General features: G+C 46.6%; 1 protein-coding gene across 1 annotated transcript in view; it reads right to left on the bottom strand.

The window, feature by feature from the left end:
- Positions 1–4,941: 4,941 nt before the first annotated feature.
- PACRG (parkin coregulated) overlaps positions 4,942–26,689 on the bottom strand; it is a 423,907-nt gene continuing 402,159 nt past the window's right edge. Inside the window, exon 5 of the mRNA XM_084777803.1 lies at positions 4,942–5,290. Coding sequence (XP_084633929.1) covers positions 5,130–5,290 — 161 coding nt within the window. The 3' untranslated portion in view covers positions 4,942–5,129. The remainder of the gene's footprint in view (positions 5,291–26,689) is intronic.

Raw genomic sequence — 26,689 nt, 5'->3', positions numbered from 1 at the left:
TTATAGAGAAAAGCTTTGCCCGAGTGGAGCCCCTTAACCTCATTTGCGAGACTCTGTGGTATATGCTAGGTAGGTGGCCTTGACAGTACCAGGGGGACACTATTCACAATTTAAGCATGTCTGAAAGCCTCATTCTGTGCTTCTGCAATGAAGCATTTTAGTTCGTTTGGTTGTTAAGCTATGAATTGAGGGGGAAAATCCTTTTAGCGGGATGTAGTCAGTCACACACACACACACACACACACACACACACACACACACACACACACGCACATAGGGGGGCAGAAACACAAAGGCTTACCACATAACAACAAGAGTGGGACAAAGATTGTGATCCCCCAGAATGCTTTCCAGTCGGGCTCCCTCTAAACTGAAAGCATTCTTTTAATATAAGGAATTCCTAGGAGGGCGATGCAAACCGTGCTCCTGTGACTTGTCAGCCTCCCCGCATGGCACCTACTGAAGGGTTATTACAATTTTACCTCTTCGTCAATAAAGTTCTTTATGGGGCTTTTTTTTTCCTGGCTGCATTTTAATGCAACCTCCCCTGCCCCAGTTGCATGCGTGAGGCGGCAGAAAGACCACTTAAAGCTCTGGTCTCTCTGAACGGCCTTGCCTATTACGCCTCTCTCTGAACCTAGTGCCGCGTGGGCTCTGCTCTGTGTAGATACAGTTTTAGCTGTAGATTGAGTCACTAACCTATGGAGAGACTGGAGCCTGCAGTGTGGAGGACCTAAGAGACAGCTCCCTCAGGGAGAGTGAGTGTCTGATGGGCAGAGTCCTCCTTTTAGCTGATGTGAAATCCTTTGTACTCTGAATATTTGCTAGAAAATTCCCTTTCTGAATTAAAAGAACCGACTCTCTTTTTTTAAGGTTTCAGGTGTAAAGGTGACGGCGGATATTTGGGAACATTTGCAGATCTTTCTTTTGTGTTGGTAACACTTGCCGCAGAGATGACTGGTCTGCGCCATTGGCCTTGGTACTGACTAGTTTGAAGCACATTTTTCTAAGATACAGCTATTCTTCATCCTCAGGGCTGAGAGCAATGCAGTTATCGTCCTCAAAAATGGATGGTGACACTCTGCTGTTCCTAAGCTTACATCACAGTTGTTCCTCAAGGAGCCTGTTGCCTAGTAGAGACCACAGGGGTGGCCAGGCTAGCTCGTGGCATTGGTGAAAACCCTGGCTCGAAGATCACCACCTTTCAGTTTGCCAGGACCTTCCAAAAGGCTGGGAGTTGACATCTGGGTGAAAGCCTGGGCTTGGAATCGTGTCCCACAAGCCTTCGGGTGTGCTACAGTCCTGTGAACGATTGCCAAGCCCCTATAGCCAGAGCCCCAAGGATGTCCGTTCCACTCAAGTTTCCAGGAATTCCTGATTTGCTGGGGCGGGGGAGCACGTGGATTGGGAACCACCAGGCTAGAGTCAGCTGGGGGCAACTCTGGTCCTCCAAAGTGTTAGGACACAGGAGCACCTTGTGTCTGGTTGGTCTGGGGACATGGATTGAAATATCTGAGGTTGGTTTCCCTCAGAGGACTGTGTGCATGGCTGTGGCCTGCAGAGGTGACTGTGTCCTGTTTCCGGCAGACTTCTTACTGGGGAATCTACACAGTTCCACAGAGGCAGGGTGAGGTTGTGAGCAGACATCCAGCCAGACATGTGGATGTGGTACAGCCATCTGCATGGTGCTTATGTCCTACACGGGGGAGATTGCTGCCTTCCCTGAAGGCCAGGCGGGCCTGTGGGCATATGTGTGGCTGTGTGTACTTTCAGGGATTATTAGTAGTGCTTCCCTTTGACAGTGCAATGTGCACCTCTGCACGGCAGCAGCGCCAGGCTTGCTTTCCAGTCCCTTCTTCAGAGAGTTTGACAGTAGCTCGGTGAGTCTCCCTCCTTCAGGACAGCACCATCTGTGGGAGGGGGATTTCACAGAGCGACCAATGTCCTCTGAGTCCTATGCGCAGGCTGGGGTGACCTACGTAGCATGCAGGAGATGTGCTGGCTTGTCAGTGGGCCGTCTCTGTTGTTTGGGAAGCACCTGTAGGCATTTGGTCAACAAATGTCACGTGCAGAGTGAGTGTGCCCTGAGCATGCTACATGTGGAGGCAAAGCCCCTGTTGTCACTGAGCTGGTGCTGTCACTGAGACGCACACGGGGAATGGGAAGGAAAACATGTTGCCATGGTCAGGCACTTCACACTGTGTTGTAAGCTCGGCAAATGAGTGGGCGGAGTGAGAGCTGAGGGGCCCTGGTAGGGAAGGGACATTGAGATGAGGCCGGAAAGAGGGGAGCAGAGCACACACCTGGTCAGGGCACTGTAATGGAGCTGCGTGGCTGAGCCCTTGAACAAGTGCGTTTGGTGTGTGATTGTTACTGAGCCCAATTGTGGACTAGTGACTATCATTTTTAGAGAATTTACATGATTTGCTGAAAGCCATGAGGCATCGTGGAGAGGACAGAAACTTCACAGCCAGAAGCGATGACTTGCTTCAAGCTGCAGCGCTCCCGAGACAGGCCCGGCGTAGTCCTCAGCCCCCCACGTCTCTTGTGGCTTCCCTTAAGTAGGATAAACGGATGGGGTGTTCCGATCCGTACACCACAGCAGTAAGGTGGAAAGAGACCAGCAAACGCCTTGTTCAACAGAACAGTGTTGGGATAAGACCATATACTCTGACAGGAAGCAAGTGTCCTCCTTAGGGGGTACAATGCCTAGTGGCAGATCTCTCTCTGTCTCTCTGTCTCTCTGTCTCTGTCTCTCTCTCTGTATGTGTGTGTCTCTTTCTCTGTCTCTCTGACTTTCTGTCTCTGTCTCTCTCTTTGTATGTGCCTGTCTCTCTGTCTCTGTCTTTCTGTCTCTCCATCTCTGTCTGTCTGTTTGTCTGTCTGTCTGTCCGTCTCTCTCTCTCTCCTCTCTCTCTCTCTCTCTCTCTCTCTCTCTCTCTCTCTCTCTGTGTGTGTGTGTGTGTGTGTGTCTGTCTGTCTGTCTGTCTGTCTGTCTGTCTGTCTGTCTGTCTCTGCTGGGAATGAAGCCCAGTGCCTCCCATGCTACCCTTTCACTTCTGATATCCTTAGAAACTACTGAGACTGTAGAAGCCGGCCTTGGGGTTTGGTCAGAAGAAGTGGGCCATTCCTAACTCTATAGCAGTGAAGCAACACAAATATGTGAGTCAGTTAGGTTTTGCTTTTTAATCTCTAGAGGACCATGGGCTGCCCCATAGTTAGTTTCTCCAACTGTCTCACTGTAAAGTGATTTCCTTCTCTGGGTAGGAAGCACCGAATTGTCCGAGGGATGTTCCAGTGTGCACTGTCCCGTTGGGGCAGGTGAGAGTCCTTCCTTATAGAGTGTTTGCAAATGGAGGTTCAGCAAAACATGTGTTGAGGTCAGTCCTGATGACAGGCGGATCTGCACTTCCTAGTGGAGGCCACAGGAGGCTCAGAGAGGTTAAGGAACTTGCCCAGGGCAGCACAGCTAATGAGTAGGAGAGCTGGGTGGTGAAGACTGATGTTTCTACTCCTTGGCCAGTCTTCCTGCTTGAAATTGGAGCATTTTCACATGTGTGGCAGAGTGGGACGGCAGAGCCTGTAGGAGCCATTCCAGACCAGTGTCACGGACTTTGGGGTCTCCTCCCATTACATTACCTACACCAGGGCCACAGCTATGCGTGTTACTAGACCTGCAGCTGTCCCTTCCGAATGCCACCCTACAAGCATCTTTGTCCTCATCTGGACATGGGTCTCCCTCTACCCTCAGTGAGCTCCTGGAAGCAGGCAGTGGTGCCCCAGTGCCACGCTCCGTGTGCCCTGCCTGCTGGAAGGACCAGAAAATGCATCCATTTGCAGAGCCCAGCCTTGGCTTTTGGGAAAAGGAAGCCGTAAATAATCAGTACTGATGATGAGGCCAGAGGGCAGTGTGAGGAGGAACCCAGGGCTGTGCCCCACCTCTGTGTACAAAGCATACGTTGCTTCAGAATCAGATACTTGAGGCTGGGTGCTTCTGGGCGGTGAAGCCATTTCTCAGGTGTGTGGACTTCGCTCCTGCTTTATGAAGTTTTCTGGGCTGGGTTTCAAATGCCCCAAGCTGCCTGCCTGGTATGTCTGAGCAGTCATGGTCCAAGGCTGAATGCCTCATGTTTTGTCTTTGCTTTGCAGTTTTTCTTTCTCTGCTGAATGAGAAAGTACATGTCCTTTCTCTTTCCTGGACTCAATAAAATTCCAAAATCCTGTCATCAGACCCATTGAGGGGAACTGTGAGAACAGCACAGTTGGGAGGAAGCAGGCTCAGGGAAGAGTTGAGATGGGCGATGGCAAGCCTTTCCAAGGGTGACTGAGAGGCCCACAGCCATGCTCGGGGACAGTGAGAAGCCCTGGATAAATTGCTGCGCAGCATTTTGTCAACAGCTCGCCCAGCCCTGCATGTACAGTGTCATCCTAACAGTGACAGAGCAAGGGTTCCAGCCAGCTCTCTGGGTCGAACTGTGTGCTGAACCTAACATTTCATACCTAGCCCTGCCTCCAGCTCCTCTCCACATCTCCCCTGCACCCAGATACGAACTGCAAAGGCCCTGAAGCCTGGATCACTAGTTGGCCCGAAACATTAATTACGCTTATAGCTGAGGTTATAGGTGGGCTGCAAAAATTTCCTGCTGTAATTGGGATATAGAGTCAACAGTTTCATCCCACACAGCTTCTGGAGAGGCACTGCTGAAGTGACGCTTCTCTGTCAGGACAAACACCTATTAAGCAGTCAGCACAAGCTCTTCCTTACAGCCCCTGACATCGGCCTCGGGGCAGGCAGACACGGCACGGCAGCTGCTGAATCGCATATGAAAATTATAGTTTTATTGTCTATACAACTGAAGGTTTAGCTCGGACTCCTGCCTCCATCTGAGCTGGATAAAGAAGCGATTCTCCTTGTGGAAAAAAAATAAGCACAGTACACTATTGTAATCTAAGAAACAGGCACTATTTATGTATTCGGAAAGCCTTGCTCTCAATAGGGCTAACAGTCTGGTGGCCCAGGAGCCACTACATTTGCAGCTGTAGACAGAGAGAGCTGTAGAAGTCACAAGTAATGAGATGCTGGGGCAGTGGGGGACATGATTGTGGCGCAGAGGGAGGAGGCTGCCCTGTCAGTTCAGCAAGCACGACTCGTAGGTGGGTACCATGTACTTGATGTTGATGAAGGCGTCCTCCCCTCCGTAGCGCTCAAAGGCTTCCAAGGTCTCCTGGATCAGGTCACCGATGTTCTCTCTCTTCTGTTGGCTATAGTCGATGCCATCCCCGGAGTTCACTGGTTTGGGCAGATAAACAAAGAGGCAGTTATTTCTTATGCAGTGTCCCAAGAGTCCTACCCCACAGGGGAGGTATTTCCCGAGCGCCTGTTAGGAGACACTGACAGGTGGCACCTTCACGTGACCTTGCTGAAGTTAGAGGCTGGGGACAACGTCATGGAAACACTACACTGCATCTGATGGTGGTGCTGTGCCTGGGACCTTAGTGTCGCCGAGCTGAAGCAGGAGGGTCATCGTGAGTTTGGGGTTAGCCTGGGCTACCTAGTAAGACCCCCTTCTTTTAGGGAGCCAACCGACGAACCGACCCATCAAGCAAATGACAATAACAAAACCCAAATGCCAGGGCAGAGCTGGTGAAAACTTATCTAAAGTAAACACACGTGAAAGAATCATGGGATGAGCCCCCTTTTCAGCCAGGAGGTCTCTGTCCACCGATCACAGAGCGTTCCCTTGGTTCTTGGCTTTGTCAAAATCACAGCCAAGCACAACCAGGGGGAGTCTGTGCTTAGACCAGGTAGTTGGCCCCACGCAGCTGACAGTGGGCAGGCCGGAGAAGGATGGGCTCAGCCCTGAGCTGTGGCCTGTGTCTTTGCTGCTTTGTACTCATGCTGAGTCTTTCTCTTGAGGGTTGGGGACCCCAGAGTCTTATAGTTATTCCCAGTATTTTGCTGTGTGGCAGCTTCTGAATGACATGGGACATTTGACAACCCATCTGAGGGTTGTGCATGTCACGGATTCAGTCTGGAGCTTACAAATCTAGGGAGGGCCCATGTCAGCCCAGCTGTGGCTACCTTGCTGGTGCCACAGAGAAAGTGAGTGCTAGGTGGCCTCCGCAGACTTTAGACACCTGCATCCTGCACCCTAGGTCTCCCAGTCCAATAACTTAGGCTGTAGCTGCTTTGATGGAAGGTGCGTGACAGCAGCTGGATTGTGAGGGGATATCTGGAGGAACCTCAGTTGTGACAGGAGTGTACCCCCTGTGCACCCTCCAAACTCCAACACTGGGGTTTCTGTCTACACAGTCATCACATGGTTTTGCTGCACCCACAGATTTCCAAGGGCGCTAGTGTCATGGTCCCCAGGAAGGGGGCATGCCTGCGTCTGGAGGAGTTAGCTCACATTGCCTGGTGACGGAGGAAAGGCCAACAGGTTGGCTTCTAGGAAACGGAGCAGTGAAGACATGAGCTCAGGCCAGAGGATGCTCTGGACCAGCGAGCACAGCGCATCTTTAAAACACCCAGCACCATGTGGAGGAAGGGCTTACTTTGCTTGTACCTCAGGTGCAGCCTTCAGATGTTTACCCAGCTTGATGTAAAAATAGTGGAGGTTAAATTGGTGCTTTGGACTTCCTATGCCCAGTTATTCTGGGGCATTTCAGAAAGATCAGGCAATGGTTCAGACCAGAAAAACAATTATAGTCCCACATAGCACAAACAGACGTGGCCCCACATAGCACAGACACACAGCCCCACACAGCACATACAGACACAGCCCCACACAGCACAGCAGACAGACACACAGACCACAGATAGACAGACACACCACAGACAGACATGGCCACACACAGCATAAACAGACATATCTCCACACAGCACAGTCACACATGACCCCATACAGCTCAGACAGACACAACCCCATATAGCATGGACAGACAGACAGAATTGCACACAGCACAGACAGACAGACACAACCTCACACAGCAAAGACAGACACAACCGTACACAGCATGGACAGACAGACACTTCTTTCACTTGATGGTTTTCAGATACTTCTTAGCGAAATATGACTGTCTTAGACAATAGAGAATAATAAAAAAACAAATTGTCATTCTGACCAGTTTGTTTGGTGGGGGTTAACGCAGGTAGAGACAGGACAAATTTTCGAAAACGGAGCCTTACAGCGGTGGCACATACCAATCTATTCTATAAAGTGAACTTACGAAGGTTTACAAAACTGTTTGTAATTAGGTGACTTCCTGTCCCTTCCCGTGGTGGACACCTTCCCATCACACTGTGAACTGGATTTAAGTCATTTAAAGTTTGACTCACAAAGTGGCTGGTTATTTAAAATCTCAACACATGGAACATATCTGCAAACATTGCTCAAAACAGTATAGTGTAGAGAGAATATTTATCACCCAGAGAGTACCATAGTAAAGACGCTTGTCATACTTTTGAAGAAAGCATAAATGTCAATTAAAAAAAAAACCCAGAGGTAAGTACACATTTAAGCAAAGAGGCTTTGCTATCATCGTCGTTTTTAAAGGCTGGCATGGTGCACCTTATGAAGAAAAGGCACAGTTAGGAATGGCCAGGGCAGGGAGAAGCCGAGGAGTCGGCCAATAGGAGAGGGTTTTTGACTGGAACTGTGAGATGCTTGAGTTTGGCAGGGGTGGTGTGGCCGCTGTTCAGTGGACGTGTGAGGGGGAAAATGGCCAGAAACAGAGTAAGAAGGGGACAAGGAAATAAAGTAATGAAAGAATCAGGCAGGCTGAGCTATGGGAGTGGGGATGCTGGGTGACAAGGTTGACTGCTAATTGCCAGTGTCTCCTTAGGAATGAGGCCAATGTCCCAGGAGTCCATTGGAAGGAAAAGTGTCCCAGGAGGTCCCTGGCTAACCTCTGTGTCCTTCATCTCTCAAATGACATTCCTCATAAGTACCAGCTCGTGGCCTTTCATAGAGTTAGGGAGAATCTGGCAGGATCTGTTTGCCTCGGGCAGTCGAAGCTGCAGTATTCCCTGCCCCACAGACACCTGGGAAATAAAGTTGGTGATGTGGGGTGTGACAGCTTTGATACAGCTCCTTTTAGACAGAGATCCATGTATTAATCACTGGTAAATAGAGCCTTTTGTTGTACCCAAAAGGTCAAGGACTGAATGGGTCACAGGACAGGCACATTTTCCCGAGGGAGCTGAGGGAGTTTGGGAAGTCCGTGTACAATGGAGAGCTTAACACGCCCCGCTTTCCACTCCCTTTCAGAACGCAGCAGCGACAAGCAATACTTTATCCCATGTTCTTACTTTTTAAAAAATATTTAACTGTGGGAGTCGGCTTTGTGGCTTTTTTTGTTTCTAACTGTGCACCAACCCCAACGATAAAAGAACAGAGGAGAATGGAAGTCGCTTGTTCGGAGGGCGCTGGAGTTGCCCTGTTTTGGGGTTGCAGAATGTGTATCGTGGGGGCAGAAAAAGACCAAAGAGCAAAACAAAAAGCAAGAGCTCGTGCCTTGTTTTGCATGCAGTAATGACGACGGGCCAGGGTTATGTCAAGCTATGTTGACAGGCAGATAGTGATGTGAATTCCGTCTGAAACTGCGCTGTTCTCCGTTTCTTGAGAGGCAGGAGTTGAGGTGACTTGTTTGAGCTCTCTGCTTTAAATGCAGACAATGCCACTGGAAAATGTGTTTGTGAGAACAGGACACTTAAAACAACAGAAGCATCAACCAGGTGTTATTTACAATTGCCAGCTCTGATTAAGAAGCTGGCATTTCAGTTCCGGAAGTGGGAAGTCTGCCTTCGGGGGGCTGGGAAGGGACACTGATGATGAAAAAGATACGGTTCATTTATAACCAAACTTTGATGGAGGATGCAAGCCAGACTTTGTGCCCCATATGCAAACAACTGAACGAGGGATGGAGGCTGTTCTTAAAGATGCTGGTGCGTGTGCAGGAGGCAGGCGGCAGCCTCCCTGAGAGGAGTTCCCAGTCTCAAGTTATTTAAACTGCACTTAGCACTTTGGGTGTCGAATCCTCTGTGATTACCTGAGAGATCTGCTTCAGCATCAAGCATATTCAAACTCCTCTTCTACCTAATCCCTATGAAGTGGTTCTACCTGGCATCTTCCTGGTGCAGAGCTCAGTTCATGCCTGAGGAGTAGCTAACCCCTGCCACTGACGGCCTAGGCAAAGGGCAGTTACATAAGACACATTTACATTTCACACACATATCTGCTACTTGGTGGACACTGGCCAGCAGTGGACAGAGATCATGTAGAATTTTGGTAAAATACTCCTGCTGTAGCTTTAATTTCTCGATTGTGGATGCCTTATTCTTTCCCTTTATTTAGTTGTGACTATTATACAAACACTCACACACACACACAGGCACATACATACACACATACATACACGTGCACGCACATACACACACACGCATGCACACACACACACACGCATGCACACACACAAACATACACACATGCACACACATACACATGCACACACATATGTGCACACACAAGCACACGCATGCACATGGGCACACACACACACACACACACACACACACACACACACACACAGGAGACAGTTGCAGGCAGAATATTCAAAGCAGAAGAAAGCCCAGTTTTTCTGGAGCAAGCATGGGATTGGCTTTAAAGCCTTGCTTCTTGGGGCTGACCCCACCCTTGGCCTCGACAGCAATGGCAGCTACTGTTACAGGCTGTTCTTTGTGCACAGGGGGAGCTCTGCTGGGCCCCACACGGCGGATGAAGGGAGGCAAGAAGACATCGCAGCCTGGCCTTTGAGCAGGCTCACTCACCAGGGGGATAAGGAACTCTCATAGGCTACTTTCATCTAGGACAAATGTCACCAGCACCCATGGGGACACATGTAGCTCATGGACCTGGGCCTCACAGCCTCCTTTGTACTGCCCGCTGGACACCGGCCTGGAGAGAACTCTGACCTACTTGCTTTAGTGAGGTGCCCAGGAGAATCTTAGCTGGGAGACAGGAAAAGCAGTAAAGAACATGTGGATGGCCACCTGGCTCAGCGAAAGTTCGATTCAGATTTGGATTTTCTGCTTTGAATGCTGTTTGGTAATACTCCTTAATGGTGAATGGAAAGGATCTCATTAACAGCCACATCCACTGTTACTTGGAAATGAAAGCCTGATTTAAGTCATGTGAAATGTACAGAAAGCAAATAAATGCTTGCGTCAGGTCCTTCACCGACATACCAAAGAGATGAGCTATGTTGGCTCTTTCTGGTACTGACTAAGGAAATAAACAGCTCCATCTTAGGAAAGAAGCATCTCTGTAAACTCTGACACATCATGGCCTGAGGCTACAGCAGTGTGGCCCTGGCAGGGGATGCAAGGAGGGGGGGGGGGGATGACAAGGTCACACAGCTGGGGCCAATGTCACCAGCGATGTTGACAAAAGTATTGCCTGACCCACCCTCCACCTCTTGGGCCTGCAATGGCCAGATGGTTTGGGCAATGCTTCAGACATTCTCCTAGGTTCAGAAGAAGACCAGGGGAAAGGGAACGGTGAGATGGCTCGCTTGGTAAAGATCCCTGATGACCTGAGATCTACAGGATGGAAAGAGAGAGCTCACTTCCATGAGTTGTCCTCTGACCTCCACATGTGTCACGGCGTAAATTTACCTCCACACATTAAAAATATTGAAAAATAAAAAAATAAACATAGTAAAGATGCCAGAAGAAAGCAAGAACAAAACCCTGATGATGCCCAGACTTTTGTTCCCAGTCTCCTTGCCTACCTGGTTGACTTCTAGACGTTCTAGTTTTATGTAACTCATCAAGCCTAATAACGAAAGAGATTAGTGTTGCCTTCCAAGTACCTGGTAGCCTTTGAAATACCTGGAGAAATCAGGAAAGGTCAGGGACAGAGACCGTGATGAGCAGGCAGCAATGAGCTGGGCCTCGCAGTGGGCAGCACCAGCTATGGAGGCAAGCTGGCTCTACTGAGCATCGTGGTTTGGTGACACCCTCCATGTCCCCGCTGCTTTTCTGGTGTGTGGAAAGCATGCTGTCGCAGTTAGCCATTTTGCACACAGAGTACTTGAACGTGACCCTAGGTCAAATCCAGATGGAAGCTTTCCCCAGTGAGGGAGTGTTCAGCAATACGAAGCAAATGGCCAGAGTCCCCTTGGACGACAAGGCCCTGGGTGGCATTCTCAGCAGCCAGCAAGGGCTCTTGTCTGCTGTTGGCGGGGTGAGCCTGCTGTGGTAACATCAAGTGGAAGATGACATGTCAATGGAACAAATGCAATTGTTTCTGGATCAGAAAAGCCATGTGTCTGGCTCCCAGTGAACTCAAAAGTCCCTGTGATCTATCTGGATGTGGTGGCACATAGCTGTGATTCCAGCAGGGTCATGAGTTCAAGGCCAGGCCAGGTATAGTGAAATCCAAGAAAATAAAAGCGAGGAGAATACTTGTGATTTCACTACCATCTTTCTGTTGGTCTGTCTGTCTGTCTGTCTGTCTATCTATCCATCTATCTATCTATCTATCTTTTTATTTCTTTTGGTACCTATTACAGCTAAAGCAGTCTTCCTCCTTAAGTGGCTTGTGGCTTATCAGGAGATGAGCAAGTCAAGGGCCCCAGTGTAGGCCATAGCAGGTGAGCTGGGCAGACTCTATTGCAAACATTACTATCAGAGATTTTTTTTTTTTTTTTTGGACACCAACCATTGTAGATTTTCTGTTTTAACCTTCTGAGTGGTACTTTGTTCAGGACTTGCTAGATTTAGCAGCTGGAAGCCTGAAAAAAGCCAGAATGTCAATTTCCTGTTTGTGGTAACTGTTACTTAAGTAGGCATCACGTTTAGGGAAATAAAACCCAAATTTTAAAAAAGAAATTTATTTAAATGAAAATGCCACTAAGGTAAAGTAATGTTTATGAGTTTAGAAAAGATGGATTTTGAGTCAGTATTCCTTTCTTTTGAGATAAAAAAAAATCTCATTATGTTGCCTAGACATTATTCATTTATTTAAAATATTTGATAAATTCTTTGAGAATTTCATACAATAGATTTTGATCATATTTAACCCTCCTCTTCCAGATCCTCCAAGGTCCATCTCCTTTCCTACTTTGCATCCTCTTAAAGATTCACACATACACACACACACACACACACACACACACACACACAGACACACACACACACATACACACACACATACACACATACACACACATACACACATATACACACACACATACACACACACACATACACACACACACACCTGTATTCTTAGGTGTGGAGCCATCTACCAAGGGCCACACCTTAAAGACTTAAAGAAAACTGACACATATTCTCTCTCTGTCTCTCTGTCTCTCTGCCTCTGTCTCTCTCTGCCTCTCTGTCTCTGTGTCTCTGTCTCTGTGTCTCTGTCTCTGTGTCTCTGTCTCTCTCTCTCTCTCTCTCTCTCTGTCTCTCTCTGTCTCTCTCTCTCTCTCTCTCTCTCACACACACACACACACACACACACACACACACACACACACGCATGCAATTTTCAATAGGTCCTCAGTTAGGGACAGGACATCATGTTTCCCTCCCAGTTCCATATTGGGAGTTTGTCTTTATTCATCTTATGGAGTAGGCCTTAAATTCAGTCAGAAAGTAGTTAGTGAATCCCATGCCATTTGTGCCACTGCTGCACCAGATGACATGTCTTGCTAGACCAGTCATTATTGTAGTTTGCAGGATTCACAGCTGGGCAAGACTGATCCTGTTTTTCTTCTCCAGCAGCATGCACAGTACCTTTCACCTCTATGAAAAAAACTAAGCAGCACCCTGGTGAGTATCAGCTTGTTTTTCCATGTTTTATAACTTAAGTGCTTGGTATCCCCAGGAATAGGGTCTTGCTGTTAAGCAGTAATGTTTGAGGGCCTGTGGGACCTCACAGAGCAAACATTCCAGAAGAGTTAACCCGTTCTGGCCGTGGGCTTTTTTATCTGTTAGCCAGTGCTGTCTAGCAGGGAACTACTACCCCATTGAAGGGTAGATCCATTTAAAGTCTTTAAAAAATGTATGTATGTATTTTAGAGAGCTTCTCTACACTAGCACATCTTTTTTAAAAAAGGGCCTTTGGTGCTATTTGTTGCTGCTGTATTCCATCTGCTACCCTCCCTCTCATGTCACTTAACCCTCCCTGACCCACTGTCCCTTCCTCATCTTTATACTAGTGCAATCTCCCTCCTCTCTTGATTGCGTCCCCCATGTCACCTGACTAACTTCCTGACCTCTCCGAGTGTTCCATATGGATTACGATTATGTGTTAGATATGAAACACGCATATGCAACATGCAAGCTAACACCCACGGATGAGAGAAAATGTGTGACATTTGCTTTTCTGAGCCTGGGTTACTTCTCTCTGAGGAGCAGCTTCCAGCCCTATTTATTTACCTGAAATTTTCTTAATTTCATTTTCCTTAATAATATTCCATTGTGCTCATGTACTACATTTTCATTATCCATTCAACTGTCGGTGGAAATCTAGGCTGTTTCCATTTCCTGGCTATTGTGAATAAAGCAGCAATGAATGTGCTCTCCCCTCTAATAGGATTTAGAGAGTTTTGGGAGCAGTTCAGCTGGACCACGTGACAGATGTGCTTTTGGCGGTTTGAGGAACTGCTCCTCTGATGTGCAGTGTGTACTCCTCCCAGCAGTGAGAGTGTCGTCCTTTTACCATGTCCTTGGCAGCACTGGGAGTTGGGCAAATAATGTCATCCACAATATCAACAACAATAACAACAAAACAAATGATAACAAAACAAACAAACAAACAGAACCAAGAAAGTACAATGAAAACTTTAAGGCCCTGAAAAGATGTTAAAAAGCTTCCGGAAGACGTAAGGCTCCCCTGTGCTCATGGACGGGTAGGGTTACTATTCGTAAAATGACTGTTCTACCAAAAGCAACCCACATTCAGCTCTATCCCCATCAAAACACAACATGATTTTTTAAAATAGAAATTGAAGATATAATATTAAATTCCATGTGGAAATACAAAAGGCCCAGACTAGCCTAAACAATCTTGAACAACAAAAAACAGTGCTAGAGATATCATAACCTCAGATTTCAAATTATACCACAGAGCTATAGTAATAAAAACAGCATGATACTGGCATAAAAGTGGACACAATGACTAATGGAATAGCATTGAGGATCCACATCTAAGTCAACATTTCTATATCCACCAGATCTTCGAAAGGAAAGCCACCAATACGTGTTGGAGGAAAGAGAGCATCTTCAACAAGTGGGACTGGGCAAGCTGGATGGCTACAGGTAGAAGAATGGAACTAGATTCTTATCTCTCATCCTGCACAAAACTCAACTACAAACGGATTAGGGAGCCCAACATAAGACCTGACACCTGCCGGGTGTGGTGGTGCACGCATGTAATCCCAGCATTCGGGAGGCAGACCAGGCCGGTCTCTATGAGTTCGAGGCCAGCCTGGTCTACAAAGTGAGTCCAGGACAGCCAAGGCTACACAGAGAAACCTTGTCAAAAAAAAAAAAAAAAAAAAAAAAGACCTAATACCTAGAACCTGACACAAGAGAACACGAGGACTGCTTCAACTTACAGGAACCCTGGTATCTTAGGCATTAAGACCAACAACTGACAAATGGGATCTCATGAAAGTAGAAAGCTTGTTAGGATTAAGGACACCATTATTCGAATACAGACTCCAGAATGGGGAAAAAAAATCTTTCCCCGTGATACAACTATATGTGAACAGTATCTAAAATGTTAAAATGACTAAACAAAGTAAATATCAAGACAACAAACAACTCAATTAAAAAATAGGACATGGAACAAAGCTAAACTAAACTAAACTAAAAAGGGGACATGGAGGAGGGAGTCTTCAAGAGAGGGGAGAAAGACTGTACTAGTATAAAGGGGAGGAAGGCATATTTAAGTGAGATGAGAGGGCAGGGTAGTGGATGGAATATAGGAGCAACAATGAACACCAAAGACCCTCATAAAAAAAAAGATGTACTAGTGTAGAGTAGCTCCCTAAAATACATATACATATTAAAAAATAGTTTATATGGAGCTTCTCAAAAGATGAAAAACAAATGGTTGAGAGGTATTCATAAAAATGTTCACTATCTTTGTCATCAGGGAAATGAAAATAAAAACTACTTTGAGATTTCACATTATGTCAGTCAGAATGGCTGATACACACACACACACACACACACACATACACACACACACACACACACACCCCAAATCCAAGGCTGGTTTTGGGCTTGAGGCTTAGGGATCCTCTTCCCTCAGCCTCCTGAGTGCTGGGACCACAGTGGACATACACGGTCATGCCTGGCTGAGCCATTTTTCTCTTTTAATTCTAATAACAAATAGAAGAGAAGAGAGGTGTACACAGGATACTTTATCTGCTAGGACAATTCCAATAACTAAAGTATCAAGATTTGTTTTGGGCAGAAGTCATTCTTTCTTCAGTGTCTGCGTTGATCCCTTCTGTGAACGAATGGCTTTTTCTATTCTAGGATGAGGGATTCCCTTCTCCGGAGTTTGGATAATGGAAGAGATAACTGTGAGGGGTGGGGAAGCATGGAAGTGCCCGGAGAACTCGGGAAAAACTCACTTTCCCACACGGAGGAAGAGGAGCTGTCTTTGGGGGCAATGGTTGCAGTTATATGTTGCCTTTCACTTTTAATTTTTTTTAACACTGCAGGAACTTTGAAAGAACTGGTCTTTACACCCCACCCCATTAAACACAGTGATGTGTCACCCCACTGGGAATTCTTGGTGTTTCTGTGCCAGAGGCCACACCCGGACTCAACTGTACCCCGAAGGATGACTCTGCAGTGGACACTTCCAAAGTCTTGGTTTGTGGGTGTGTGAATCAAAGCTGCGACGGTTTTGCAACCAAAAACTTTTAATAACCACAGCAGCTGGCACGCTGGAGATGCCCAAGGGCTTAAATCCTTCCGTCTCCTCAGATCTTGTTGACATCACTGAAATTCACAAGGTCTCTTTCCTCTGAAGAAGAAAGCTTTGAAGCAAGCCCTGGGCGCCCAGCTGGACGTCCTACTCTTTGCCTCCTCCTGACACTGAAGCTGGGGACAAAGCAGGACGCTGCTGAGTTCTTGAGGGCTCCAAGAGGCCCCCCTGTGTGCTGAGCAGTCACCAGTCACTGGGGGAACTGAAAATGCCATGCACGGGGCTTGGCCAATAGCCAGCACCATCGCTAATCTCCACCCTGTAGACAATGGATCTCCTACACACCTGCCGTAGGCTTACTTCTCTATGCTCTGGTGTAGGCAAGAGGGCGCTGGGCCGGAGGAAGATATTATAGGACAAAATTCCTCAGTAGCTGGGGATGTAGAGAGAATCTGGGAGAAGTTTATGGAGGGGAAAACATGATCAGACTATGCTGTATGAAAACAAAATTTTCAATTAAAAATAAAGTTCTCGGTAACTTAGCACCTATACACTCTAGAAAAGGTTGTTTTCTTCAGTCTTAGTCACTGCCTCCGTGTAAAGAAGAGAGCAACTATCGTCCTGTCATCCAGCTCTTTATAATATTTCAGTCTAACTTCGGACAAGCGCTGTGAAATGATGGTTATTGCAGAGACAGCTCCTGTGATCACAACAGCATACAATTCTTCAAAGCACTTCACAAACCCTGTCAATGTCAAGTTCAGTTTTTAATTCAAGCTCTAAGAAAACTTGAAGGGGACAAATGTTTACAAAAGTCATTCTAGTTAAGCAAAAGAACACTGTCTATGTTCAAATTGTTTGTTTACAAATGTTATTCGAGTCCACGTTTGCCATGGTCGTAAGGTGGATTCGCTCTTGGTATAGCCTAACTTTTCTTACACGTTCAGTGGTCAAGATGACAACAACAACAACAACAACAACAACAACAGGTAACTGGAGCCTTCATGGATGAATGACTGTTCTGATTCGGATGCTGTACTGATAAAAAGAATAGGTGAATTTACAAATGTATCTGTCTGGGATAAACATATCTATAAAGTCTATAGTCAGTGAGATGAGCAGATTTCAAGCTTTGAGCTGAGAACTTATCTTTTTTTCTTATTAGGACAACATGATTCAGTGAGCAGATGGTTCAAGAAAGATTCGGAGAGGGACATTATTTTCTACCTTACATCTACTCCCCGCCTGCTCTCTCAGGGTGGAGTGGCAGCAGTGAGAACAGTGTCTTAGCCAGGTTAGGTCTTTTAAAACAACAGCTGTGTGAGGCAAACGCTACCATCACTGCCCTCCCAGGAAAAGAGAAGTGATGCCTGGCCAGGCCACATGATCAAGAAGAGTGACATAAGCCACAGGTACAATGAGGTCCTGAGAGGAGGAACAGAGCAGTGCTCTCCAACATGTGAGAAAGATGACAGGAAGGTTTGCAGGGGGGTCCAGGTGCCTCCCCAGTATAGCAGGGTGTCAGCCCCACAGAGCAGACCCCAGGCAGGTCCCAGGTGAGGGCATGTCAGCAGGGACTGGCCTTGCTGAGGCTGGATTTTCCACAGCATCTCCCATGGAGGACACTGGCATATCTTGGCCTCATGTCTGTGAGAGGGGTGGCAATGCTTGATTTACTTTACCAGTGGGATGACAAAATCGGGGCTGCTATGCTCATGGGATTTCTCTGCAGTGCTGTGGATACATGGTAAATACAGGGTAAATGTAATATTGCCATCGCTATAAGCATTTATTAGGGGCTTCTGGGGCCTTCGGGGTACATGGGAGAGACTATTGCTTCTCAGCGGAGCTGTGCCTGGAGGACCAGGTGGGAGCCGAGACGTAGGAAAGGTCTAAGGAGTCACCGACCTTTCAATGGCTTCCAAAACAAACACAAAAGGCCGAACGCAAGCCACTGGTGTTGGCCAAAGTTTCTGAGTCACTGTTCAGGGTTTCCAGTTTTCATGAAGACGGGTAGGTTATGGTCTTCCTGTAGAACGCTCTTCCTCCTGAGTTGCACCGGGATCTCCACACTATGTGTAACCCTCACGTGGAAAGAGGATGCTGCCTTCAACCACTGGGAAAAAAAATCTCTCCTTTTCCGAAGTGAAAAATCATATTATGCCAGCGACTTTGTTAGCCAGCCTTTGCTCCGGGAAGCAGAAAACATTAGATCCGAATGGAGCTTGTGATTAATATTTAAGTTTTGCTTGATTAAATTTCTCTTGGAGGCACTTGGTCATGTCTAGTCAGCTAGATAAAGACTAAAACAAGTGATTCTTGTTTGGAAGAACTTACAGATTAGCCGCTCAGGAATGACGTTACCTTGTTGGGACAATTTTAACTACTTGTGGGCTGATCTTGGCAGCTGTCTAGGTGAGCCCTAGATAGCCAGATATTAGCACCATCTTTCATTTCTACAAAATCTGAATGATGCTACACATAAGCTGCTTCTTAGTCTTGTGGCTTTTTCTTCTCTGTAACTGAGGCACACAAGTGGAAAAGGAGACATTGGGTTTCTTTTTGTTGTTGTTGTTTTTGAGTCAGGGTTTCTCTGTGTATCCTTGGCTGTCCTGGACTCACTCTGTAGAACAGGCTGGCCTTGAACTCACAGCGATCCACCAGCCTCTGCCTCCCGAGGGCTGGTATTAAAGGCGTGCACCACTGCCTCCTGGTGAGACGTTGGGTTTCTAACAAACATTACTCTGAAATCCAGTAGTCTGAGCTCTCCATAATTTGATGTCACATGTTGTGGTCCTTAGAACTTTCATCTAGGGCCAGACAAACAGCTTAGTTGGCAAAGTGCATCCTTCTAGTACAAGGACCAGGGTTTGCCACCCCTACCCTCCACCCAGGCAAGAGATGCAGGTGTGGTGGCTCTTACAGCTCCAGTGGTGGAGAGACGGAGGTGGGGGGACCCCTGGCACTCGTCTGCCAGCCAGCTGAGCCTGCTTTGTGAGCCCTTGGATAGTGAGGGACCCTGTCCCAAAGGAGAAAAACAAAACCGGTAGACAGAACCTTAGGAAGGAAGCTGGGTGGTCGTCCTTGGTGTCCCTGTATTGTAGACACATGTGGACCCACATGCATGTGCACACAGAGACAAATACACGTTGAAGTGACTTTCACTTGCATAAGGAACTCAGCCCCATGCACTCTTGTGCCCTGTATGATGCTGCAGTGAGAGTGAATGTGCTAGTGACAAGCCCACCCCCAGGGCCCAAAGCCCAAAGCTACAGACATGTAAGGTGTGATGCACGATTTGTTCTACTTTATAAAATTAAATAGATACACTCAGTGTTTGTGCTGACATGAAAAATCCATGTGGGGCCACCAAGGCCTTGCTCCGGGTTAGGCTTTGCTTGGGGCAGTGAACTGCATTTGAGCGAGCCTGGAAGTTCTGCAGTGAATTTGTGAGTACAGAATTTGAATAGATTTTCAGGCCATTAGCCAGAAATTTTATAGAGTGGGAATATTTCTCAACAAATGAGCCCAATTAATGCAAAAAATTATATATTTAATGAACAAATCAAAGCAATCTACTGTGCTAAACTGAGCTAACTGCTGGAAGCGGGACAGAGTTGACACCCTCCAGCCGTTCCTAAGTGCCTCTGTTAAAAATAACCTTGAACTGCCTTTCAAAGTTTTGGCGACCAGCCTTTATCAGCTTCCACATTGGTGTGCTAAATGTAACAAGGGACGTTCACCAAGTGTCTCATGGCAGAACCCTGGGGCTTGCCTAGCAATGCTCTTACAAATGTCCAGAGCTCTGCTGAATCCAATAAAAACTTTTTGAGGACTCTCTCTCTCCTCTCTCTCTCTCTCTCTCTCTCTCTCTCTCTCTCTCTCTCTCACACACACACACACACACACACACAGAGAGAGAGAGAGAGAGAGAGAGAGAGAGAGAGAGAGAGAGAGAGAGGGAGGGAGGGAGGGAAGGAGGAGGGAGGCTATAGAGGAAAATTAAAATGTGACCATTTAATTTGCCACAGCAAAACTGGATTTGCACAAGACCTGACACTAGGGCTTGTTGGAAGCACCGATAAGTGGAACATGCTGACGCTTGAGACTTTTGAATAAAGAATGTTTATTCGCCTGAGTTACATTTTTTTTTTAATCTACTGAAAAATTTGAGTTTAGTGTACACAGTTGCTTTCTTTGGAATTAGGACTCAGCCCAGAGTTGAGGGAAATAAAATGATGTTTTTTTTTGGGGGGGGGGGAGGTGCGTCAAGAAGATGCAGGCAGACTTGTTGACCCTGCACAGCCCTGCCTCCCAGCCCTGCATAACCTGCTACCAATTCTCCCTGACTGGAGCAGCCTTGATACCTTACCCAAAGGATGGAAACCATGATAAATAAGAGTCTGAATGTTGTGTCTTTAATGCTACAAAAAGCCACTGAAACACGTTGACCATTACAACTGCAGACACACAGTTCCTATATGATGGCAGATTACCCACAATGCAACTTTCTTCTTGGATGGGCAGGAGGGACCCCCATGTAGTCTGCTTTCCGCCCTAATGTTTGACTAAAAAGGCTCACTCTGCAACCTCAGATGGTGGCAGTGATGTCAAAACATGGCTGTGGGATTGGCATGGTGGTGCATGCCTTCAATCCCAGCACCCGGGAGGCAGAGGCAGGAGGATTGCTGTGAGTTTGAGGCCAGCCTGGTCTACAATGGGAGTTCCAGGACAGCCAGGGCTACACAGGGAAACCCTGTCTTGAAAAACAAAACAAAGCATAAAAACATCAAACAAACAAACAATACAAAAAAAACCAAACAAACAAACCATGGCAGAGGAATCCTTTAGTGATGCTGGATTCAAGAGCAGTGTGGTCAGACAGACACGTGTGATCATCACCTACAGCATGCACTGTCACTAAGCTGAAGTTTTCTGCAGGCCAGGTATCACAGTCCCTGGCTGTAGGACTTCAATGTACCAAACGTTTCTAGTTTAACTTACACTTAGTAATTTTATCTTACTCCTCCAGCCCCATGACAGTTCTGGTGTTTAAGCCTGTGTTCTTATTTTCCCACGTGTGGCAGGATTGCCTAAATGAAGGTGGCTAGCTCTGTCCTGTGCCACCACGAACTCTTGATTTTTCTGATCTCAGGAACATATTGCTCTTTCCTCTATTGCTGGTTCTCTGTGAGGGTGGAAGTCCCCGTGAATCAATGGGGGAAAGTGTGGGTTTGGTTCTGCCATGATCACTGACGTGGGAACCACAAGCTATGTGGACATCATCTTGTGCATTCCTGCGGGGCCTAATGCTGGCAAGACAATTTCCTTTTTTAGTGTTTTGAGGAGTGGTAGCTAAGTGGTAGTTAATAGTCATATTGTAAGTCTAATTTTTTTTGGGGGGGGGGAGGGGCATCATGGTGGGAAAGGTGTGAACCTGAATCTCCGTCCTGTGTCTGTGGTGAGGTCATCTAAGGAATTTGCTCTCCCCTGTCACACAGCTCAGTTGAGACCTCTGCCTGTCCCTGTCTGTGTGGCTTGCTGCTCTGACTGGGGAGTCGGAAGGAATTCTTCCTCTGCTCCTGGAGTCACTGGCAGAGCAGGCTCATGACTCTGAGGATATGACTGTCCTGGCAGGGGAGCACAGTGGCCTGGCGGCTGTTAGCTCTCATGAGCCGCCAAGGCAGATCAGGACAGTGGCAGCCCCCATCAGGACGCAGGCGGAGACCTGGGCGAGGGATCGCTGGGGTTCTTGGCCTTTCCCCAGAGTCTCTCAACAGGGATCTACTGCTGCTCAACTGTGCAAGATCTACATGCGCTACTCTGCTCAGCCCCAGCCTTAGAAGCATTGTCCACTGGGGAAGTGTGTGGTACACACACACACACACACACACACACACACACACACACACACACACACACACACTCCTATAGCTGAGACTTACTGCTAACTCAAGGGCTTGCTATATGATGGTGCCTCCACTTTCACAGAGACTCCCAGATCGGAGTGGGGGCCGTGGGAACAGTCTGCCACAGGAAACCTTGTACAACATGGGCAGGGGTAGCAGGGAATGAAGCCACATGCCCTGCCTGGTGTTATGAGGAGAAAAAGTGTGTCATGGACCTGGTGTCACCCCAGAGGCCAGGAAGTTTGCCTGTCCGTAGTTCTCACCTCTGGACCAGCCTGGTGCAATCTTTACTCACGACCTTGCGGGGTATCTTTACAGTGGATTGTCTATTAAGGAGAGCATAGACAACACTGCTGCTTTGGTTGATATGAAAAGTGTTAATTGGTTAAACATATACAATCTGGGAACACGGCAGTTAACGCAGCCTTGTGTTGGTCTGTCTATGCTTTGTAATCGCAGGTGCCTTCAAAGACAGAAGTTGCCTAGGACGAGCTCCCCAGGCCTCGGGAAGCGGAAGTGGACGCCCAGGAGTCAGAGAGAAGAGACGGGATAGTAGGTGTTGGAAGCTGGACTTGGCCGGGGTCGGAGCTAAGGCTGAGCAGTAGCGGGGGAGACTGAAGTCTGCTATTTATCTTCAGGCAAGGGACAGTGCAGACAGCTGTAACACAAGCCTCCCCTTCAATCCAGGCCAACGACCTTAGCCTTGGTGACCTCTGGTGGGAACAGGCTTCGGCTGCTGCCCTTTCGAAGCATCCACAGAGACAGCTGCCTGTGCAACGATGGTTGGAGGAACGGGCCCACCTCCCTAGCGCTCACGGGGGTGGGGGAGGGGAAGTAGATGCTCCCCTATGAAGCAAGGCTTTGGAGCGGGGAGAGACATGTGGAGGAGATTCCAAAGCTCAAGGTAAATTACAAAAGCAGTCAGAATTTCTGACTGAGCAGGGAGATGAGGATCAAAGTCAGATCAATATCTGCTATAGCCATTCACGGAACTAAGGTGAATCTAGTTGTTAGGGCAGACCATCCAGTGAGCTGAGATAAATATAATAATTTGGATAGACCGTTCTGTACAGGTGACCTTTGACTCAGAACCATCCCATCCTTCCGTTCTCCTCATTTCCTTTTATGCAGTTAGAACCTGTGAGAAAATGCGTTCTAAACTGAGATAAAGCAGGCCGTTCACAGATCGGTGTGAGTCACTGAAGTGCCTTTCTTGTATGGAGAAGCTACTGGCAGGTCTAATTACTAGCCTATTTGAGAGATTGTGGCACAATAAAGCAGGGAAAATAAATCTGCAGGCTGCATGTGTTACTACCTGACCCAGCCATTACCCTAAAACTGAGCCTGCCAAGAAACCATCCACTCATCCTACGGCGGGCTACAGTAACGGGGGCTCTCAAACAAGCTCAGCACAAAAGCCAACGTAGAATATAACTACTCAAAACATTAAGTACCTTTAAGCCCTCTCACAATTGTTTTCTGCTAGAAAGAACTCAATTGACTCATTTTTTAATCAGTTCTACTGTTCACTTAGGGAACCAGACAGCTGTGAGACGACAGATTAGAAATTCCATAGCACATCAGATTGCATTTCCTGCGGGGTGGAGGAGGAATGCCGCCAGAGCAGGCTTCTCCGGGGATCTTACATGGTTGGGAAGGAAGGTTCCAGAGCCCTGGCGGCTACTGTTCTGTGGAGGGAGTAGAGGGAGACTAAGGCACTGAGGATACACAGCTAGGGGTGACCCTCTAGGAAGAGAAGGGGTCTCACATGAGTCTTAGAGGCTTCATTAGCTGGCAATGGAGACAGTGACGGTGAAGACACTGGCAAAGATCACTCTTGCGGGAACCTACATTAGAGCGCTGGCTGCAGACAGAAGGTGACTATGCACAGAATCAGGGCTTGTTGCCATGTAGGGTGGAAGATTACAGCGAGTCAGCACTGGGGTCCTCCCTCACAGGTGCTGCTGAGAAGATGAGCTAACACCCAGGCGCAAGTCTCATGGCTGACGGGGACAACTTCCTTCAACTCCCTCGGAAGCTTGGTCTAAAGAAGCTCGCTGTGTGCTCATTACTGTTCTAAATGGACCCAGTCTATGGGACGAGCAATTGTCAGAGACAGTTGCTTAGAACCAAAGGCTTAGCAGTGGCATCTCCCTTGGCCCCATGCCCTGGGAGCCCACCGTTAGGACGGCAGACATCCTCTCCTGTGGACACTCCATCACTGTGCACTACCAGCTGCTAAACATATGTGGGTCCGTGGCATTCTTCCTTCTATCTCTCAGAAGGAATGAAACAGAGAAAACCAAACCAAACTAAAACCCAAAACAAAACAGTTGAAAATGGAATGCTAGTAAGTTTTTTTTGTTTTAAAAGTATGCATAAAGCCTACAGTAATAACAAATGCTCATATTGCTTTATATTAAATCTGATGACTTGCCTATATTCAATCATTTTTTAAATATTTATTATGTATACAGTGCTCTGCCTTCACATACACCTGCACACCAGAAGAGGGCACCAGATCTCATTATAGGTGGTTGTGAGCCACCATGTGGCTGCTGGGAATTGAACTCAGGACCTTTGGAAGAATAGCCAGTGCTCTTAACTTCTGAGCCATCTCTTCAGTCCCCTGTTCAATCACGTTTGACTTACAAGTATCTGTCACTACGCATTTTCCTATTTAGTCTCTGTCTCTTAAATGAGACATATCTAAGCATGGTTATGGGTTTCTTTTGTTAAATGGTATTTTTATTTATTTATTTTCTAAGTGTGTGTGTGTGTGTGTGTGTGTGTCCTTGTGCACACATGTAGTAAAGGTGCCCGCAGGGGCCAGAGCTGTGGGCTCCTGTGGAGCTGGAGTTACAGGCAGCTCTGAGCTGTCTCACGTGGGTGCTGACAACCAAACACGAGTCCTCTCTGAGAGCAGTGCGCACTCTTAGCCACAGAGCCATCTCTCCAGCCCCTTTATATAATTCTAATTTATCCCCACAGGCTGCTTGTGGGGAGAAGCTGTTTCTCCTGCCTTGCACATGAGGAGTGTGTTGAAGGGGAAGACAAATTTTGCCACCAAGTACAGTGAGAACTGCCATATGCAACATGGCAGATTCTTTTACTTTTTTTAAAATTATTAATTTATTCATATTACATCTCAATTGTTAGCCCATCCCTTGTATCCTCCCAACATGGCAGATTCTTTAGGGGTGTTTTTACCCATTTGATTCTAATGCATACATGATGAGATATAATGATAAAGCAAATTATACGATAGGGCCAGCAAGACAGTTGAGATGGTAAGAGCCACTTGCTGCCAAGCCTGGTGACCTACGCTTGACCCCTGGGACTGAGTGCTGGAAGGACAGAACTGGACTCTTGAAAGTTGACCTCCAACAACCCCGACACCCTCACCCTCACACAAGTGCCTGCATGTACATGTATGATAAATAAATGTAAGTAATCTAAAAGTTATAATGTAATATGTTTGTTTTTACAATAGACATCTTGGCCAACTAATTGATAACCAGAGTTGTAATCTTCACCCCATTGATCATCTTTGGCTTCTGAATTATCTTTGGAATTAATTATCAATTAATAACTAATCTTGTAACCCTGAATCACTGTTAATTTAAACGTCAGAACAGAAATGACCAGTATAAAATTTATTACAAAAGAAAATACAAAATTTACACCTGCTCCTTAAAGAAATTTTTTTATTTTCCAATTTTTTCCCAGCGTTTTCTCTTTTGCTTCTGTTGCCACTTTACACATGGATAAAGCAAGAATGACATTGGCAGCCCCACTTTCATTGACTGATTTCAAGTGTAATTTTTGTGGGTTTTTTTTGTAATATTTCTTACTTTTACACAAAAATTATTTGTTTCTAGGTACCATCAAGACTATGTCTACAGATTCCCTCCCCTATTGTAATATGCTTTTTAATGGTTTTATAAAAATATTTCCGTAGGGAATACAAGATAATATTATGGTGGCATAATTTGTTTTACTGTGTGCAATTTCATATAAACATATATAAAGCAATATTATAGCAGATTAACTTTTTTATATGAGATTAAATTCTCATTAATATATTTTTAATGTTTTATGAAAAATATTTTAATACAAGAGAGTACAATTTCTTCATCTATTTTCCTACAATTGCATTTTTTTTTTTTTTTTTGGTTTTAGATCATTTTCATTAAGATGCTTTTGGTTTCCTAACCCCAATTTTTATTTTCTTAAAGAAATAATTGGGTCATTTTCTGTAAGGGCTGTTGGAGGTCTCAGACTAGACAGTTTCTCTATAAAACTGAGAACTAGGGTTGAACTGGAGGCTCAGAGAATGCCAGAAGATTCCAGTCCTGGACTGAGATTAAAGTGTTGTTAGTGATGTTTTTCACTTACTCATCGTTTCCAGTTAGGCTAACGTTGCATTTTCGTCTAGACTAAAATCTCATAAGAGCACAGAGCTGTAAGCCTATGTCCTTCCCATAGCTTGTGTCCAAGGAGTGATGTCAAATTCTCAGGGTCTCTCGTGGTGATGTGAACTGGATGTTTATCTTTCAGTTCTTTATGTGAAAGTTACAACTTTTAGTCACAAATCCTGCTCATCTCATGGACCAGGGTTTGGTGGCCTGGATCACAAGGTCACCAAAGTCACAACTCCGTGAACATGGCACACAGGGGTGGTAGCTGCGGGATCTGTGAGGGGAGGCGGAGCCACTGTGGCTGGAGGCCATTGCATCAGAAGGGGGTGTGGCAAGCTGAAAATTCCTGCTATGTTGATGGCTGCCCTCTGGGCTTTTTGGAAAGCTGTTTGTTTGTTTG

This window comes from Acomys minous (assembly GCF_964271855.1).
Source record: "Acomys minous genome assembly, chromosome: 3".
Classification (NCBI taxonomy): domain Eukaryota; kingdom Metazoa; phylum Chordata; class Mammalia; order Rodentia; family Muridae; genus Acomys; species Acomys minous.
This window is presented reverse-complemented; position numbering and strand designations above follow the sequence as displayed.